The 21,199-nt window shown below is 43.5% G+C and overlaps 1 protein-coding gene across 1 annotated transcript; it reads right to left on the bottom strand.

Annotated features, from left to right (window-relative positions):
- Window positions 1-7,954: 7,954 nt before the first annotated feature.
- On the bottom strand, window positions 7,955-20,990 carry LOC115188822 (segment polarity protein dishevelled homolog DVL-1-like). Its single transcript, XM_029747669.1, has 3 exons — window positions 20,546-20,990; window positions 12,883-12,952; window positions 7,955-8,840 (listed from the first exon to the last, which is right to left on the bottom strand). Exons 1-3 carry the CDS (start codon window positions 20,713-20,715, stop codon window positions 8,715-8,717), a joined length of 366 nt encoding a protein of 121 aa, XP_029603529.1. The 5' UTR covers window positions 20,716-20,990; the 3' UTR covers window positions 7,955-8,714.
- Between the last annotated feature and the right edge of the window lie 209 nt (window positions 20,991-21,199).

The following is a 21,199-nucleotide window of genomic DNA, read 5'->3' as shown; positions in this document are numbered from 1 at the left end:
GTGCTATATTAACCAGACCATCCCCTGGCATGACACAGTGCTATATTAACCAGACCATCCCCTGGCATGGCACAGTGCTATATTAACCAGACCATCCCCTGGCATGACACAGTGCTATATAACCAGACCATCCCCTGGCACGGCACAGTGCTATATTAACCAGACCATCCCCTGGCATGGCACAGTGCTATATTAACCAGACCATCCCTGGCATGACACAGTGCTATATTAACCAGACCATCCCCTGGCATGACACAGTGCTATATTAACCAGACCATCCCTGGCATGACACAGTGCTATATTAACCAGACCATCCCCTGGCATGGACACAGTGCTATATTAACCAGACCATCCCCTGGCATGGCACAGTGCTATATTAACCAGACATCCCCTGGCATGGCACAGTGCTATATTAACCAGACCATCCCCTGGCATGGTACAGTGCTATATTAACCAGACCATCCCCTGGCATGACACAGTGCTATATTAACCAGACCATCCCCTGGCATGGCACAGTGCTATATTAACCAGACCATCCCCTGGCATGACACAGTGCTATATTAACCAGACCATCCCCTGGCACGGCACAGTGCTATATTAACCAGACCATCCCCTGGCATGGCACAGTGCTATATTAACCAGACCATCCCTGGCATGACACAGTGCTATATTAACCAGACCATCCCCTGGCATGACACAGTGCTATATTAACCAGACCATCCCCTGGCATGACACAGTGCTATATTAACCAGACCATCCCCTGGCATGACACAGTGCTATATTAACCAGACCATCCCCTGGCATGACACAGTGCTATATTAACCAGACCATCCCCTGGCATGACACAGTGCTATATTAACCAGACCATCCCCTGGCATGGCACAGTGCTATATTAACCAGACCATCCCCTGGCATGGCACAGTGCTATATTAACCAGACCATCCCTTGGCATGGCACAGTGCTATATTAACCAGACCATCCCCTGGCATGACACAGTGCTATATTATCACAGACCATCCCCTGGCATGACACAGTGCTATATTAACCAGACCATCCCCTGGCATGGCACAGTGCTATATTAACCAGACCATCCCCTGGCATGGCACAGTGCTATATTAACCAGACCATCCCCTGGCATGGCACAGTGCTATATTAACCAGACCATCCCCTGGCATGACACAGTGCTATATTAACCAGACCATCCCCTGGCATGACACAGTGCTATATTAACCAGACCATCCCCTGGCATGGCACAGTGCTATATTAACACAGACCATCCCCTGGCATAAATAAATGCAGTATGGGGATGAGGTAGATTGGATGGGCTGTTTACAGATGAGCTATGTACAGGGTCTGTGAGCTGCTCTGACAGCTGGTGCTTAAAGTTAGTGAGGGAGGTAAGAGTCTCCAGCTTCAGAGATTTTTGCAGTTCGTTCCAGTCATTGGCAGCAGAGTACTGGAAGGAGAGGCGGCCAAAGGAAGAATTGGCTTTGGGGGTGACCAGTGAGATATACCTCCAGTGAGCTGAGATAAGGCGGGGCTTTACCTAGCAGAGACTTGTAGATGACCTGGAGCCAGTGGGTTTGGCGACGAGTATGAAGCGAGGGCCAGCCAACGAGAGCATACAGGTCACAGTGGTGGGTAGTATATGGGGCTTTGGTGACAAAACGGATGGCACTGTGATAGACTGCATCCAATTTGTTGAGTAGAGTGTTGGAGGCTATTTTGTAAATGACATCGCCGAAGTCGAGGATCGGTAGGATGGTCAGTTTTACGAGGGTATGTTTGACTCCCCCATCCTGAGTGAGTCTGATCACACCTCTTCAAAATGTCCTGCAGACGAGGAAAGTCACCCCCCCCAGCACTGAACATACCCAGGTCCCACAACCGTACTGCTCCTCCATTATTGAGAGGGATACATTGACAGAGCTGGAGAGAGAAATGGTGGAGCTCAGAGAGCTAGTCCACACAATCCAGACAGAACAAACCCACAAAACAGACCAGCACAACAACACCCCCCCCCCCCCCCCCCCAACAAGACCGAAACAGGGAAGAGACTCAGGGGGTATGCTAATTTGGTATAGAGCAGACATAACCCACTCTACTACATAAGTCAAACAGGAAAATGTTACGTCTGGCTAGAAATTAATATAACCAACAAATGGGTCACAAATCCTGCACTCTGTCGGACGCTGGGTATGTACATAGTCAATGGTAGGCTTCGAGGGGACTCCTTTGGTAGGTACACCTATAGCTCATCTCTTGGCAGTAGTACTGTAGACTACTTTATCACTGACCTCAACCCAGAGTCTCTTAGAGCGTTCACAGTCAGTCCACTGACTCCCCTATCAGATCACAGCAAAATCACACTACTTGAATAGAGCTATGCTCAATCATGAGGCATTAAAGCCAAAGGAACGGAATAATATTAAGAAATGCTATAGATGGAAGGAAAGTAGTGTGGAAATCTACCAAAAAACAATTAGGCAACAACAAATTCAATCCCTTCTAGACAATTTCCTAGACAAAATATTTCACTGTAATAGTGAAGGTGTAAACTTAGCAGTAGAAAACTTAAACAGTATATTTTCCCCTCAGCTTTCATATCAAATCTAAACATTTCAAGCAGACAATCTAAGAAAATTAACAACAATGACAAATGGTTTGATGAAGAATGCAAAAATCTAAGAAAGAAATTAAGAAACCTATCCAACCAAAAACAGAGACCCAGAAAACCTGAGCCTACGCCTTCACTATGGATAATCACTAAAACAATACAGAAATACGGAAAAATAAGGAACAGCACATCAGAAGTCAGCTCAATGTATTTGAAGAATCCATAGAATCTAACCACTTCTGGGAAAATGGAAAACTCTAAGCAAACAATAACATGAAGAGTTATCTATCCAAAACGGAAATGTATGGATAAACCACTTCTCCAATCTTTTTGGCTCTATAACAAAGAACAAATAGCAAAAACATATACATGATCAAATACAAATCTTAGAATCAACTATTAAAGACTACCAGAACCCACTGGATTCTCTAATTACATTGAATGAACTACAGTACAAAATACAAACCCTCCAACTTAAAAAGGCCTGTGGGGTTGATGGTATCCTAAATGAAATGATAAAATATACAGACCACAAATTCCAATTGGCTTAAACTCTTTAATAACATCATCCTCAGCTCCTCAGATTATAATGGCGCCGGAGGGGATGGCTGCCATTTCACGGGATCCTAACCAACTGTGCTATTTTGTTAGTTTTTTCGTATTGTTTGTAACTCATTTTGTACATCATGTTGCTGCTACCGTCTCTTATGACCGAAAAGAGGTTCTGGATATCAGAACAGCGATTACTCACCTCGAACTGGATGAAGGTTTTTCTTTAATGAGTCCGACGCAAAGGATATACTGCTTTGTCGAGAAAACGCCCAAATCCTGTGAAGAAAAGATGTATTCGCCGACGAGTAGCTAAACCACCACTATCCTCCTTATTTTTGGCCAACGTGCAATCAGTGGAAAACAAACAGGACGATCTACGATTTAAGATTATCCTACCAACGGGACATTAAAACTGTAATATCTTATGTTTCACCAACGTGGCTAAACGACGACACGGATAATATAGAGCTGGCTGGCTTCTCCGTGCATCGACAGGACAGAGCAGCTACGTCTGGTAAGACGAGGGGCGGGGGTGTGTCTATTTGTTAATAACTGCTGGTGCGCAATGTCTAATATTAAAGAAGTCATCGAGGTATTGCTCACCTGAGGTAGAATACCTCATGATAAGCTGTAGACCACACTATATACAAAGAGAGTTGTCATCTATATTATTCATAGCCGTCTACTTACCACCACAAACCGATGCTGGCACTAGACCTCACTCAACGAGCTGTATAAGGCCATAAGCAAACAAGAAAATGCTCATCCAGAAGCGCCGCTCCTAGTGGCCGGGGACTTTAATGGAGGCAAACTTGGTACCTCATTTGTACCAGCATGTCACATGTGCAACCAAAGGGAAAAAAACTGTAGACCACCTTTACTCCACACACAGAGACGCATTCAAAGCTCTCCCTCGCCCTACATTTGGTAAATCTGACCATAATTCTATCCTCCTGATTCCTGCTTACAAGCAAAAACTAAAGCAGGGAGTACCGTGACCCGCTCAATTTGGAAGTGGTCAGATGACGCAGATCCTACGCTACAGGACTCTTTTGCTAGCACAGACTGGAATATGTTCCGGGATTCATCCAATGGCATTGAGGAGTATACCACCTCAGTCACCAGCTTCATCAATAAGTGCATTAACGATGTCGTCCCCGCAGTGAACGTACATACATATCCCAACCAGAAGCCATGGATTACAGGCAACATCCGCACCGAGCAAAAGGCTAGAGCTGCTGCTTTCAAGGAGCAGGACACTAATCCGGATGCTTATAATAAATCCCACTATGCCCTCAGATGAACCATCAAACAGGCAAAACGTCCATACAGGACTAAGATTGAATCGTACTACACCGTCCCTGATGCTCATCGGATGTGGCAGGGTTTGAAAAATATTACGGACTACAAAGGGAAACCCAGCCACGAGCTGCCTAGTGATGGAGCCTACCAGACGAGTTAGGTGCCTTTTATGCTCACTTCGAGGCAAGCAACACTGAAGCATGCATGAGAGCGCCAGCTGTTCCAGATGACTGTGTGATCATGCTCTCCGTAACCGATGTAAGCAAGACCTTTAACAGGTCCAAAATCACAAGCCACGGGCCAGATGGATTACCAGGAAGTGTCCTCAAAGTATACGTGGACCAACTGGCAATTGTCTTCAACATTTTCAACCTCTCCCTGACCGAGTCTATAATACTTACATGTTTCAAACAGACCACCATAGTCCCTGTGCCCAAGAAAGTGAAGGTAGCCTGCCTAAATGATTACTGCCCTGTAGCACTCATGTCAGAAGCCATGAAGTGCTTTGAAAGGCTGGTCATGGCTCACATCAACACCATCATGCCGGAAACCCTAGACCCACTCCAATTCGCATACCGCCCCAACAAATCCACAGATGACGCAATCTCAATCACACTCCACACTGCCCTTTCCCACCTGGACAAAAGGAACACCCACATGAGAATGCTGTTCATTGACTACAGCTCAGCGTTCAACACCATAGTGGGACTAAACACCTCTCTCTGCAACTGGATCCTGGACTTTCTGACTGGCCGCCCCCAGGTGGTAAGGGTAGGCAACAACACATCTGCCACGCTGATCCTCAACACTGGCAACCCTCAGGGGTGCATGCTTAGTCCCTTTCTGCACTTCCTGTTCACCCACGACTGCGTGGCGAAGCACAACTCCGACACCATCATTAAATTTGCAGACGACACAACAGTGGTAGGCCTGATCACCGACAATGATGAGACAGCCTATAGGGAGGAAGTCAGAGACCTGACAGTGTGGTTCCAGGACAACCACCTCTCCCTCAATGTGAGCAAGACAAAGGAGCTGATCGTGGACTATAGTAAAAGGAGGGCTGAACAGGCCCCCATTAACATCAACGGGGCTGTAGTGGAGCGGGTCGAGAGGTTCAAGTTCCTTGGTGTCCACATCACCAACAAACTAACATGGTCCAAACACACCAAGACAGTTGTGAAGAGGGCACGGCAACACCTTTTCCCCCTCAGGAGACTGGATTTGGCATGGGTCCCCAGATCCTCAAAAAGTTCTACAGCTGCACAATCGAGAGCATCCTGACTGGTTGCATCAACGCCTGGTATGGCAACTGCTCGGTATCTGACTGTAAGGCGCTACAGAGAGTAGTGTGTACGGCCCAGTACATCACTGGGGCCAAGCTTCCTGACATCCAGTACCTATATACTAGGCGGTGTCAGAAGGCCCAAAAAATTGTCAAAGACTCCAGTCACCCAAGTTCTCTCTGCTAACACATGGCAAGCGGTACCGGAACGCCAAGTCTAGGACCAAAAGGCTCCTTAACAGCTTCTACCCCCAAGCCATAAGACTGCCCCCCCCCCGTTTTCACACAGCTGCTACTCGCTGTTTATTATCTATGCAAAGTAACTTTGCAAATGACCTCAACTAACCTGTACCTCTGCACATTGACTCAGTACCGGTACCCCCTAATTGTTTTTTACTTTAGTTTATTTAAGAAATATTTTCTTAATTGTATTTCTTTAACTGCGTTGTTGGTTAAGGGCTTGTAGGTAAGCATTTCACAGTAAGGTCTACACCTTCAGCTTTCACCTAAGGTCTACACCAAATTTGATTTGATTTGGCATATTCCCCAATATTTGGAACCAAGGTCTGATCACCCCAATCCACCAAAGTGGAGACAAATTTGACCCCAATAACTACCGTGGGATATGCGTCAACAGCAACCTTGGGAAAATCCACTGCATTATCATTAACATCAGACTCGTACATTTCCTTAGCGAAAACAATGTACTGAGCAAATGTCAAATTGGATTTTTACCAAATTGTATTGTATGACAGAGCACGTATTCACCCTGCGCACCCTAATTGACAAACAAACAAACCAAAACAAAGGCAAAGTCTTCTCATGCTTTGTTGATTTCAAAAAATCTTTCGACTCAGTTTGGCATGATGACCTGCTATACAAATTGATGGAAAGTGGTGTTGCGGAAAAACATACGACATTATAAAATCCACGTACACAAACAACAAGTGTGCGGTTAAAATTGGCAAACAACACACACATTTCTTTCCACAGGGCCGGGGGGTGAGACAGGGATGCAGCTTAAGCCCCACCCTCTTCAACATATATATCAACAAATTGGTGAGGGCACTAGAACAGTCTGCAGCACCCAGCCTCACCCTACTAGAATCTGAAGACAAATGTCTACAGTTTGCTGATGATCTGGTGCTACTGTAGGCCCTCGTTGGTTGGGGACAGAAGCACCAGATCATCAGCAAACTGTAGACATTTGTCTTCAGATTCTAGTAGGGTGAGGCTGGGTGCTGCAGACTGTTCTAGTGCCCTCACCAGATCTTCTGCACAGATTCTGTAAGACCTGGGCCCTGACAGTAAATCTCAGTAAGACCAAAATAATGGTGCTCCAAAAAGGGTCTAGTTGCCAGGACCACGAATACAAATTCCATCTAGACACCGTGGCAGAATACCTGACACTGTGACTGACCCGAAATTAAGAAAATCTTTGACTATGTACAGACTCAGTGAGCATAGCCTTGCTATTGAGAAAGGCCACTGAAGGCAGACCTGGCACTCAAGAGAAGAAGCTGAGCTGCACTTCCTAATCTCCTGACAAATGTATGACCATATTAGAGACACATATTTCCCTCAGATTACACAGATCCACAAAGAATTCGAAAACAAATCTAATTTTGATAAACTCCTGTATACCACAGTGACATCACAGCAGCAAGATGTGTGACTTGTTGCCACAAGAAAAGGGCAACCAGTGAATAACAAACAACATTGTAAATACAACCTATATTCATGTTTATTTATTTTCCCTTTTGTACTTGAACTATTTGCACATCATTACAACACTGTATATTGACATAATATGTCATTTGACATGTCTTTATTATTTTGGAACTTTAATGTTTACTGTACATTTTTTATTGTTTATTTCAATTTTGTTTATTATGTATTTCACTTGCTTTGGCAATGTAAAATATATGTTTCCAATGCCAATAAAGCCCTTAAATTAAGCCCTTAAAGTGACAGCAGTGTGGTGGTGAGGGAGCTGACAGCCGACATGTCTATGTTTGACCACAAGGTGGCAGTAGATGCAGCAGGAAGAGCAGAGGCTTGAACAATAAAATCATCAGACAGGCTGACAGCCAAGCTGCACCGACCAGCAGCCCGCAGAGGACACGAAAGAGCCACGATGTCAATCAGTGGATAAAGTGATACTGGAACATGACAGATTGCATGCTCTAAATACAGACTCCTGCAGTAGCTAAAACACTACTGTAATATAATGGCAACAGCTCCAGCCCACGTGCTCACAGCCTGTCCTGCTACATTTAGCTTTGGGGGCTTCCTTTAACAAGTGCAGTGAGAATCTGTAATCAGTCTGTTTGAAGTCAAAATCTAGTGCTTGCATTCGGGTCAAACAAGCTTTGAGAAACAGGGTCTGGCTTCTAAGCGTTTAACCCAGCTATGTAATTATGCCACACATTGTCTGTCCTCATATCTCTTTATTAACGAATAACTGCAGTATGGGTGCTTTTAGTGGCTCTACACAATGGGAAACATTGAATAGCAGCAGTCTCTCCCTGAAGATGTTTACCCTATCATAGCTATTTCTGCCGTCGCTCTGGGTGCATATTCACCATGAGGACTCTTAGCTAGCTACATAGATGAGCAGACTAGCGTGTTGCCACACAGATGGGTGGGCAGCCACTTCATTGGTGAGCAGTAAGTGAGAGTTAGCTAGCGTGAACCTTGGCACACATACACACCTACACACACAGAAGAACACACAAACACACAAACCTCCACCTCCCGTATGCGCTCGGCTCGGCCCCCGTGTGGGTTGAATCTCTGTGATGAGCTCTCCAGATTCTGATTAGCATATGGCTTGTGGTGAATTAGAAAGGTCACATGGTGCACATGGTGTGTGTGTGCGTATTTGTGTGTACTTGTGTGTGTGTAATGTGTGTAATGATGTGTGCATGGTGTTTATGTGCAGTAGGAGCAGTGTACTCACTGGAAGGAGGGTGGGCGGGAATCACCGATGCCCCCTGTCCTCTCCAGGGGGGGTGGCAGCTCTGGGTGGCTCTCTGTACACTGGGACCCCCCATCAGAGTGGGAGCTCTCTGCCAGGACCAGCTGCAGAGACAGAGACAGATTGTGAGTCAGAGACAGAATACCAGAGACCAATTTGGACATAGAGATGCACAGAAAAAGAGACAGACTGAAAAAGAGCATTCATGTGTTGCTATAGTTCCCAAGTCTTGTATTGAAGGCTGGAAATCGAGGTTCAAGAAAGAGGTACAAAACAGACAAAGAGAGGAACATACATATTCAGTCACAAAAACAGACATAGAAACATACATAAGACATGCAGAGACAGATCCAGGCACAGAGACAGATCCAGGCACAGAGACAGATCCAGACACAGAGACAGATCCAGACACAGAGACAGATCCCGACACAGAGACAGATCCCGACACAGAGACAGATCCAGGAACAGAGACAGATCCAGTAACAGAGACAGATCCAGGAACAGAGACAGATCCAGACACAGAGACAGATCCAGGCACAGAGACAGATCCAGGCACATAGACAGATCCAGACATAGAGACAGATCCAGGAACAGATCCAGGCACATAGACATATCCAGGCACAGAGACAGATCCAGACACAGAGACAGATCCAGGAACAGATCCAGGCACAGAGACAGATCCAGGCACAGAGACAGATCCAGGCACAGAGACAGATCCAGGAACAGATCCAGGAACAGAGACAGATCCAGGCACAGAGACAGATCCAGGCACAGAGACAGATCCAGGAACAGATCCAGGCACAGAGACAGATCCAGGCACAGAGACAGATCCAGGCACAGAGACAGATCCAGGCACAGAGACAGATCCTGGCACAGAGACAGATCCAGGCACAGAGACAGATCCTGGCACAGAGACAGATCCAGACACAGAGACAGATCCAGACACAGAGACAGATCCAGGCACAGAGACAGATCCAGGAACTGAGACAGATCCAGGCACAGAGACAGATCCAGGTACAGAGACAGATCCTGGCACAGAGACAGATCCAGACACAGAGACAGATCCAGGCACAGAGACAGATCCAGGAACTGAGACAGATCCAGGAACTGAGACAGATCCAGGCACAGAGACAGATCCAGGCGCAGAGACAGATCCAGGAACAGAGACAGATCCAGACACAAAGACAGATCCAGACACAGAGACAGATCCACACAAACATACATAGTTAAGAGAGTTATCTGAGAGACATAAGAGAGAAATTCCCTACTGGGCACACCATGCCATTTCAACGTGGATAATTGGGTAATATTTGATTGAGACACTGATCAATTGCATTTCAACTTATCACTATGCTTGCAACCAACTAAAAGCACAACCAAAATCCAATGGAAAAAGATTGAGATGTAGTCGTTGTCTGTAAGTTGTTGTTCGTATGTGTATGTTTGTATTTGGTGTGAATAAAAATAAAACAATAAAAAATATTTAAAAAATTGGGGGGGGGAAACAATGTCTGATTTTTGGTTTAGTTGTCATGTAAATGTTTTATTACTGTGCTTTCAACCATTTAAAGCACAACAAAGTTCAAATGAGAAACAATATCAGATAACAAGTTACATGTGTTATCACTGTTCCTCATCTAATAGCACAACCAAATGACCTGGATTGCAGTTGAGGTTACATTAAAAGTACACGGTGCAAGTGACCAATGCTGTCGGAGATTCTGCACAGATATTATAGCAAGATCTCCACAGACCCGCGACCTTTGCATGATATCTTGAACATGAACAATTTCAATTTAAAGGAGATGTATCTAATGCTTGGACAGTTCCATCTGAGCCACTGGCTTAATCCTATTCTTGAACTTTTATTTGGGGTTTAGTTGGAGACGTGAATCCAACATATCATTTGTTAAACTTGTCGGCAAGTTAATAGGTTATTATTTCTGTATTGCAAAAGTGATATTGAATTGTGTTTGGTTGTCAACACAACCAAATATTAACATTTCAAGGAGTCTATTCTGCTGCACTGACTTAGTCCAGTTTGTCTACAAATGAATAATTCATAGGTTGGATTCACGTCTACATCTCAACCGAAAATCTAAGTTAAAGAATAGGACTAAATCAAACCAAAATGTATTTAAAGTGCATTTAAAATGAGCTTTGATTTGATTTAGTCCTATTCTTTAACTTGGATTTTTAGTTGAGATGGAGATGTGAATCCTACATATGAATGATTCATTTGTAGAAACACTGGAATTAAATCCAGACTAATATAAGTCAGCGGCACAGATGGAACTATCCAAGCAGAAGATACAGTACATCTCCTTCAAATGTTGATATTTGGTTGTGTTAACAACCAAACACAATTCAATATCCAGTTTGTCTACAATTGAATAATTGATATGTTGGATTTGATTGGATATTTGTCACTGACCACTACCAACGTGCTATCTTGAGAATGATTATTGCGAGATCTTCACTTACTAACTGAATAGATTCAGTGCTGCTATCAAAGTCTATCCAAAGGGAAGGTTTAACAGAGCGAATGAAACATAGCCATGCTTTAGAAGTCAAATATAATCATTGATACTATTTAGGCCAATATAACATTTGTGAAGTCATCAACAGCTGTAGTTTAAATTCAGCCCAGGATTCAACTAATAATAGACAATACACACAGGCCTATGGGTTTCAAGCTTATGGTTGATTTCAATAATACATATGTTGGATTCATAACTCAATCTCAACCAAAAATATAAGTTAAAGAATAGGACCAAATCAAATCAAATCAAACTTTAAATGCACTTTAAATCAAGTTTGATTTAATTTTGTCATATTCTTTAACTTTGACTTACTCTGGATGGGAGACCAAATGAAGGTCCTGCCCAGTATATTGTTTTTTTTCTGATAGTGGATACAACTTGAAAATCTGAAGTTGTTTCAAAGGTAAAAATTAAACATATTTGATATAAGGTTTGTCTAAGTTGACAATTGGTTACCATTATGACATAGTCCTGTGGTTGAAATTTCACCCTCAAAACAACAGTTTATGTTGATGACTTTTTGCAAATCCAATGTATTTTCCGTGTAGATTCCCCGTAACAATACGTCGACAAATTAGGTTGAAACTAGATGCATTAAATTAGACACATTGAAGGGTCCTGAGGAATAACTGGTGGCTACGCATAAATACCTTAGGAAACAGAGGGAACGTCACAGTGCACATTGCTTTCACTCTGGTGACTGTGTGTGTGTGAGCACAAAGGCTTATGTAAAATGGCCCATAGATACAGCTGCTCCGCTTTCATGTGAACCATAATAATGAGTGTTAAAGGAACATGCCAGAAGGAGATCCTAATAACCCTGGGACATGGTTAAGACACTGGGAAAACCTCATGTAAAATACAGCATTTTATCAAAATGTCCATTAGAAACTTGCAATACTTTACTTTTCATCTACCTGTTATGTTTTAGGATTGTCCGACAATCCTATTTCTTAAAAAAGGTCTCACAATTGTTTTGGAGTGTTCTTAGCCTATTCTTCTTGTTTTACCACTGTGCCATGATACAGTTGGCCTGGTTTCCTGATGGTGATACAGTAAAGCACCCTCTTGTTCGACAGTATGGAAGTATTCCCTCATCACAGCATGTCGAGATATAATCCACAGGAAGTGTATGTAAAAACCGCCTGTCATGATAATGTAATGCATCACTGCTCCTAGCACCATGTACAACTATACCAGACTAACCTGTGTATGGTATCTTGTAGGCCTATGTTTGCCTTGTGATAAGATGCAATGTAAATCATTGTTAACTGTCGATAATGTACAATATTGCGTGATGTCGTTGTGCAACCATGCCTTGGTTCATCTCCCATTGGCTGAGCTCACACCTGTATAAGGTGCATAGCATAGAAGCTCAACAACGAGTGAGTCCCTCTCTACTGTAGAGTCTTGAGTGCTGTACTGTGGAGGCGTGACAGTGTGATCTCTCTAGGTAGATACACTATACGGGCCGTTACACTACACGTATGTTTATCTACACGCTGAGCCAGCGAGCCGCAGCGAGGCGGAGAGGAGAGCAACAGGAGTGGGGGCTACGGGACGGGGGGGAAACCACATGGGGGGCGCCATCCATCTCACTTACCCAGGACACCACTCTCCCGTTGAAGCAGGGTAACTTGGCGTTGTCATCGGAAATCTCCTCTTTGACAACCCTGTGGAACGGACGGACAAACACACAAGCACACATGTGCAACGCACACACGCAAACGCATACACACAAAGAGAGAGAGAGAGAGAGAGAGAGAGAGAGAGAGAGAGAGAGAGAGAGAGAGAGAGAGAGAGAGAGAGAGAATGAGTCAACACTGGGCACACAGCTGTTAGCTTAACACCCAGGAATCATCTCTACTAGCCTGCCCTGCTCTGCACAGCTGAAGCATATCGCGAGCGATTCATGCTTAATTAGTTACATTTCCACTTTTTGACCGTAACAAGCTTCACACCCATGTTACTGTTGACTTAGTCCATTGAATGCAGATAGATGTTGAGCCTCATCCTCCATAAGTGATCTGCTGGCCCTGACTAAGCTCAACAGCATGATAATGGTGCAGAAACATGACATGGACAAGCACACAGCTCAACAGCATGATAATGGTGCAGAAACATGACATGGACAAGCACACAGCACAACAGCATGATAATGGTGCAGAAACATGACATGGACAAGCACACAGCACAACAGCATGATAATGGTGCAGAAACATGACATGGACAAGCACACAGCTCAACAGCATGATAATGGTGCAGAAACATGACATGGACAAGCACACAGCACAACAGCATGATAATGGTGCAGAAACATGACATGGACAAGCACACAGATCAACAGCATGATAATGGTGCAGAAACATGACATGGACAAGCACACAGCACAACAGCATGACAATGGTGCAGAAACATGACATAGACAAGCACACAGATCAACAGCATGTGCATTGTGCTGGTGTGTATATGTGACAGGTCTGGGCATTGGGCAAATACATTGACTTTGTATTTATCTTGCACACAATATATACCGATCAAAAATATAAATGCAACACGCAACAATTTAAACGATTTTACTGACTCACATTTCATATAAGGAAATCAGTCAGTTGAAATAAATTCTTTACGCCCTAATCTATGGATTTCACGACGCAGCCATGGGTGGGCCTGGGAGGGCATAGCCCCGCCCACTTGAGAGCCAGGCCCACCCACTGGGGAGCCAGGCCCAGCCAATCAGAATGAGTTTTTCCCCACAAAAGGGCTTTATTACAGACAGAAACACTCATCAGTTTCTTCAGCTGTCCAGGTGGCTGGTCTCAGACAATCCCGCAGGTGAAGAAGCCGGATGTGGAAGTCCCAGGCTGGTGTGGCTACACGTGGTCTGCGGTTGTGAGGCCAGTTGGACGTACTGCCAAATTCTCTAAAATGACGTTGGAGGCGGCTTATGGTAGAGAAATAACATTCAATTCTCTGGCAACAGCTCTGGTGGACATTCCTGCAGTCAGCATGCCAATTGCACACTCCCTCAAAACTTGAGACATCTGTGGCATTGTGTTGTGTGACAAAACTGCACATTTTAGAGTGTCCTTCTATATTCCCCAGCACAAGGTGTGTAATGATCATGCTGTTTAATCAGCTTCTTGATATACCACACCTGTCAGGTGGATGGATTATCTTGGCAAAGGAGAAATGCTCACTAACAGGGATGTAAACAAATTTGTGCACAAAAAGAGAGAAATAAGCTTTTGTGCGTATGGACCATTTATGGGATCTTTTATTTCAGCTCATGAAACATGGGACCAACACTTAACATATTGCATTCATATTTTTTTCAGTATACATTATCGTCATAATATATCCACATTCCAAATAGGCTATACCCTACCTCTCCACCCAGGGACAGGGTAGTATCTGCTAGGGTGTCCGGAGTCAGACGGGTATTAATAGAGGGATTGAGTGTGAGTCTACTTCAGTGTATACATCTCAGATCGTAAATTCCCCACAAAAATACCTCCTAGTTACCCTCTGACCCCTGGGACAGCGTTTAGAATTAACCAGCCACACCTGCTGGGCTTCTGTCACAGAGTACAGAGTACAGACTACAGACTCAGAGCAGGCCTGGTCTGGAGGCCTGGGATACAGACAAACACAGACACACAGTCTGTATCCTGGGCTATAGGGCTGCACTTATGCCTAATAGCTAATAACTAGCTAATATAGGTGTGAATTCTGAAAAGTTCTGAAAAGATTAGTTCAGTTCTAACCAATATAGTTCACCCAACAACATCTCACTGTCTCCCAGAGAGTCCTGGAACATGAACAGGACAAAGACACTACTTCAAAGAAAAGCAACAAAGTCTCTGATGAAAACTTTACACAGGGTTTCTCTGAAACTGCAGCTCTATTGATTTACAGTTTTCCCCCTTCACTTGGCCAGGAGTTCCTACTCACATGACGACAGCGAATGACTGTGTGCCGCTGTGGTTGTATTATACTGTATTGTGGGAGTGGAAGAGAGAGATAACGTAGTCTTGTGGCTGGAACTGACTAACACAGAGAGGGAATGCTTCTGTGTGTGTGACCTGTTCTGTTCCACCACAGAGAGTAGGAGGGGGTGTGATTCACATCATTAGGTAGGAAGTGTTTTCATCCTCGCTGTAGAGCCACATGACCAACTGAAGGTAACTTGGGAGGATGTGGGAGCGGTCAATACAAACAAATAGCCTACAGTCAAAATCAACAGTTTTTAACTCTAAAGGTCTTGGGATGGGCCTCTTATATATTGTTAGAAGTGAGTGCTAATTGAATCCTGTTCCAAATTTAACAACATCATATTGATCAATGAATGGTAAAGTATCCTGCGTTTGTGATATAAGTTGATCGAATAGGATGCCTATAACATGAATCATCTCTCTCTCTCACACTTTCTGTTGAAAGCATTAAAACCAAAGGAATCCAGACAAACGTCCAAAGCAAACAAAATGATGTGCACTCTGTAAACCCTGACCTTTCTTCATGCATACTGTCATATTCAAACAGAATTCAGCAGCAGAATTTGCTACACCGAGTTCCCCAATGCCTAAATACATCCAGAAGCTATCAGTAGGTGACACACACACAGGAGGGCTGCGTTTAAAAAGGGACATGGTGTCAGACTCTTGGTTATCCCGTCCTCACAACTCTCCCTTCTCAAAGCTGGCAGCTTAAACGAGTCTTAACAGATTTTACAGGATAATGACAGAAGATTTACAGGGAGATTGCTACATATTCTAATGGTGGACCAGCTGTGTGTGTGTGTGTGTGTGTGTGTGTGTGTGTGTGTGTGTGTGTGTGTGTGTGTGTGTGTGTGTGTGTGTGTGTGTGTGTGTGTGTGTGTTGTAGGGATTAGAGGTGTGTATTTATACCCAGGACAGGAGGAAGGCTAGTTATAGTCTGGGCCAACAGCACAGGGTCAGGGAGGACGACTAACCAGCCAGCTGTACACTGGCCCATAGTCCAAGGCTTTCACTCACCATAACAGTCAGAGTTCCCAAAATATGTGTTATTCAAATGAGGATGAAAATGTCTTTAATAATTCAAGAGGATCAGTTCCTCAACCCTCCCTCCTCTTCCTGAAACGCCAGGTTCTCAAACATATTCATCAAGTTACTGTACGGTAATAATAACAATAGGAATATTTGAAGTGAGGTAAATGAGTAGAGCATGTGCAAAACCAGCAGATTTGACCTTCCATACGGAGCTGAGTATCCTCATTCATACCAAGAGCACTGACGTCCTTTCCTTATATCATTAGCTCCAGTGAGCCTCTATGACAAAGATTTTACTGATTTCTCAAACAAACATCTCAACCGTTGCCATGGCAAAACAGCATATCAACATCAAAGCGATCAAATGATACTGAGACTGTAAGGCTATTTTACTACACGGGTTGAATGAATTGTCCATTTACTGTGGATTTGCTGGAAAAATACAAATCACTACTAATTTGTGTGGTGGAACAACATTACAGTATAATGTAGTATTTTACCAGGTAGTTGGGGGATAAAAACTCAACAGCAACCCAGATTTCAATTCTATGCTACACAAATCTATGCTTTAACTGCTAATTACAGACACACAATACGTCAAGAGATATAAGCTAAACAATCTATGCATAGTCATACACAGATGGACTTAATACATTTTCTGGGCAAACAATTCATAAAAAATAATCCTGATATCATTAGCACAAAACTAACATGGTCTTCCTCCCCTTCACAACAGGGGGTCTACTATGTAATACCTTGCACTGACTGAACATTTACAAATCAAACACTGTCTAATACTGCAAGGGATTCCATGTGTTTCCTCCCTACTGGAGTCTTATTATCCCCCAGTTCATTTCTCTAACAGCCATACAGTACTATCTGCAACTCTATGGCTGCGTTTACATAGGTAGCTCAATTCTGATCTTTTTCCCACTAATTGGTCTTTTGACCAATAACATCGGATCTTTTCACATCAGATCTTTATCTGACCTGATCTGATTGGTCAAAAGACCAATTAGTGTCTAAACACAGCCTATGCAGTCTAAACTTAGGTCTTCCCTGTGGCTCAGTTGGTAGAGCATGGTGTTTGCAACGCCAGGGTTGTGGGTTTGATTCCCACAGGGGGCCAGTACAAAAACAAAATGTATGCAATGTATGTATTCACTACTGTAAGTCGCTCTGGATAAGAGTGTCTGCTAAATGACTCAAATGTAAATGTCTATGTGGTACCAGACATATTATCCTTTGTGTGTCCCTGACCATCAGTGTTGTTTCCATACTGTCAGTTGTACAGCCAGTACAACACTCCCTGCTCAAGGATTTCACTTTCACATGTGATGTTCAATGTGTGAAACAATCTAACAATGATATCCTAGTACAGATACCAATAGATAGAATTTGTTGATTGACATGACACATAGCACCAGCTCTTGTGAATGATTGAATAGGCCTAAAGCACTGTACTGTAGCGCGTTCAACAACCCCTAACTTTAACTCTTTAGAGCAAACATGTTGTGTTTGCTTTCCTAATCAGGTGGTGGATCATCTCTCCTGGGGCCCCATGGAGCAGTCTGCCCCGGCCCTGCACTAGGACTGACTGGAGGGAGAGGGACAGGACAGAAGGCCCTGCTAAGGCCACAGTATAGACCCAACTAGCTAACCTGCTACCAGTAAAAACCAGTTCCCTCACAAGGTCGTGCTGCCTGCTGTGGGAAATGTCTGAGCTAGTGACATTTCTAGCCTGTGTGTGTTAGACAAAGGACTGCCTGTCTCTCTGTGTGTGGGTTTCACCTTTTGATGTTTGTGATAACCTGGTACTAAAAACAGCTTGGCTCGCCAATCGCCTCTAAACATCTTCAATAGCAGAATAACTGGAACAATAGTCCAGTAGCACAATAGCCTATTGGTAAAAGGAATTAAGTGTACTTTACTGGCTACTGGATAGCGGCTGACTGCATTCAGTATAAAGTCACCAGCTAATACAACAGTCAATATGATGACTCAATGTGATGACTCAATCCAAATAAGGACAGTACAATCATATTCACACCGGATGGAGCGTTAGGGCTTCTATAGAACTATGGCTTTGTGTGTGTGCGTGCCTGCCTACATGCGTGTGTTGTGCTTGGCACCATGCTTTTGATGGTGTGAGCTTGTCAGAGAAACAGACATTGACACAAATATGTCATCCTCCAAGGAGGACTCTATAATAAGTGGACCTCTGACCTCCTACTATTGGAGGTGTCCATGTTGTCTGGATGTACGGGGGGAGGAGAGGTCAAACACCTTCTATTAACAGGCCCATAACAAGAAACGTTTACCATCTGTATGACTGGGGGACTATCGGTCTGCGCAGAAAGACTGAGTGATGACAACATAATAATGAGCGCAAAGAAAAGATTGAGAGGATATACTACTTATAATAAAAACATGGGTCCAACTACAATCATTCATACTTATATTTAGCATGTATGATGAATTACTCATAAACGTTTCCTGTATTAATTCTGAACTAATACTAGTAAATACCGTTTGGAAACAACGAGGATATATCCCTCTACAATAAATACAAAAATCTGTGAATAGACCATAGGTTGTAATAAAAACATCTCTATTCAACACCTAATCAGTCAGTCAGTCGTATACCAACCTATTTGATGTCAGTGATAATTCATTCAATGTCTGATGACATGCCACCATGTCACAAAGAAAAAAGTTATATTGCTATCACTGGAAATCTATAACTAGAAAAGCAGTGACATGGGCAGTTACAACGCGCGTTATATATTAAATAGAGTATTGGTGTTAGGAAGGTTGTTCGGCACATTTACGTGAGGTATGTCAAGCAAATTCTTGCGCTATATTAGACGATTAAGGCAGGCCGTCAGTCCACGACACTCGCCTCTTTCTGGGGGTGCTCTTCCACCGGGCAGCCATGTTTCTACTCAGAGCATTTTCAGCTGATTTGCGGCCTACAGTCCCATGGCAAAATGACAAAAATGGTCAAATCCAAACAGCGAAGAGTAAGCTTTTAAACCAAAGAGGTGATGTTAAACCTATTCGTTGTAACATGTATGACGAGCACATGGCGCGTTGTGTTTTCCATGTTCGCTTGGTTCACCTTCTGCCTAGCATCGGAGGATATTACCTTTGTATGTAAACGATGTGTGTGTGTGTGTGTGTGTGTGCGCGTGCTCGTGCCTGTAAGACAGAGGGCCATGAGAGGGACACATCAAATCAAATGTATTTATAAAGCCCTTCTTACATCAGCTGATATCTCAAAGTGCTGTACAGAAACCCAGCCTAAAACCCAAAACAGCAAGCAATGCAGGTGTAGAAGCACGGTGGCTAGGAAAAACTCCATAGAAAGGCCAAAACCTAGGAAGAAACCTAGAGAGGAACCAGGCTATGAGGGGTGGCCAGTCCTCTTCCGGCTGTGCCGGGTGGAGATTACATGATCCCTACTGTGACAATTCAGTCAATTGGAATATTTAAGAAGCTTATTTGACGCATCAGATTAAATGCAATAGCCTATTTCATTACATTAAGTAAGATTAACAAGACATATATATGTCAAAGTTGTCATCATATAGTCATGCAGTCACGTTTGATGGCTGTCTCCTGAAAATCATGATTGGCAACAGTTAGGCTATGTGACCATTATCGGCATCAATCTCCATTCTACTTGTTCTGTTCTTCTCTCTCTGTATTCCCTATTCACATACGTGCTACAAAGTCATAAACACACAAGAGAAACCTGTCTGGCAATAATTCATTTGGAATCGATCCCGAGCTAGTGCCAAACAGCAAACATGTGGAGGCTTTTGTCCACGTAACATATCATGTTAGATATGCTTATTACATGATGATGACAACACAGCTCAGCTTTAGAAACGTCGAGGCTACAGTCACCTCACAACCAACATCGACTACAATGTAAGCGGATCATGTTAAATGTCATCATGGGATATTGGTGTGACGGGCCGAACTTCAAAGGAGGATCTGTTCTATTGCGCATTGGATACAATGAATGAACAGGTGCCAACAGCGGATTAGACACCGCACAGTCTTGCGCGAATGTTACAATGTTGCAACCTTTGTTGTGAAATTGGACACATGGTTGTCAGTGTAACCAACCAGGCCTGGGCTACATGTTTACTTCTATGATACAAAATAAATAACAAGACTACAACATACACGTCGAAGAAATTGTAAGCTTTCATGGTGGCTACTTACCCAAAATCCTGGTCCATGGATTTGAAAAAGAATTTGTAGCTATTGACCGGACGATTGTTAAGGACATTTTTAAAATCCGCTAAAGTGACTTTCTCGGGAGAAACGGATAATTTCACTAGATAAGGAGTCTCCTCCTCGTCAATGTGATATATTATTTTAGTCTCCGCCATGAGAGTGAGGGTAGGACAATCATTGACACAGGAAAGGAACAAGGGTTGGCAGTGCAATAATAAATAGGTTTATGAGGCTATCTGTCTATCTATCTGTCTAAGACGAAATGCTGCCGTGACAGCATTCATAAATATAACTGTAGACCTCACGCTGGAAAATAAATAACCTTGTCTTTGATAAATTAAGTAGAAATCTAGACATAATCGAGTTCTAAGTGACTGTATTCCAGCTCCAATGTGTCTCGGTACGGTGGCTCTCTCGGTACTAAAACAGGAAGGGACGGTCCACATCCTTGCGATATCGAGTTGGGAATATTTCCATTTTTCTAGTAATTCGTTAGACAGTGCTGTCATCTAGTGGTGTGTTGAGGCTAGACTGCTAATGTTCTCCATTATACGGTACTAGTCACAGATAGTGTACTGCAGTCTGCACCATGAAGAAAGAAGGGTTTGGAGGACACATTCTATTCAGTAAACCTTTGGT

This window comes from Salmo trutta, unplaced genomic scaffold (genome assembly GCF_901001165.1).
Source record: "Salmo trutta unplaced genomic scaffold, fSalTru1.1, whole genome shotgun sequence".
NCBI classification, from domain to species: domain Eukaryota; kingdom Metazoa; phylum Chordata; class Actinopteri; order Salmoniformes; family Salmonidae; genus Salmo; species Salmo trutta.
The sequence above is the reverse complement of the archived record's forward strand: the minus strand, read 5'-3'. Positions and strand labels throughout refer to the sequence as shown.

Excerpts from the sequence above, each read along its gene's own strand:
- LOC115188822 (XM_029747669.1), bottom strand. The coding sequence starts at position 20,715 with ATGGCGGAGACTAAAATAATATATCACATTGACGAGGAGGAGACTCCT. Across the intron at positions 12,953-20,545 it reads TCCATGGACCAGGATTTTGG|GGTTGTCAAAGAGGAGATTT; the intron begins GTAAGTAGCCAC and ends TCCGTTCCACAG. Across the intron at positions 8,841-12,882 it reads ACGGGAGAGTGGTGTCCTGG|CTGGTCCTGGCAGAGAGCTC; the intron begins GTAAGTGAGATG and ends CTGTCTCTGCAG.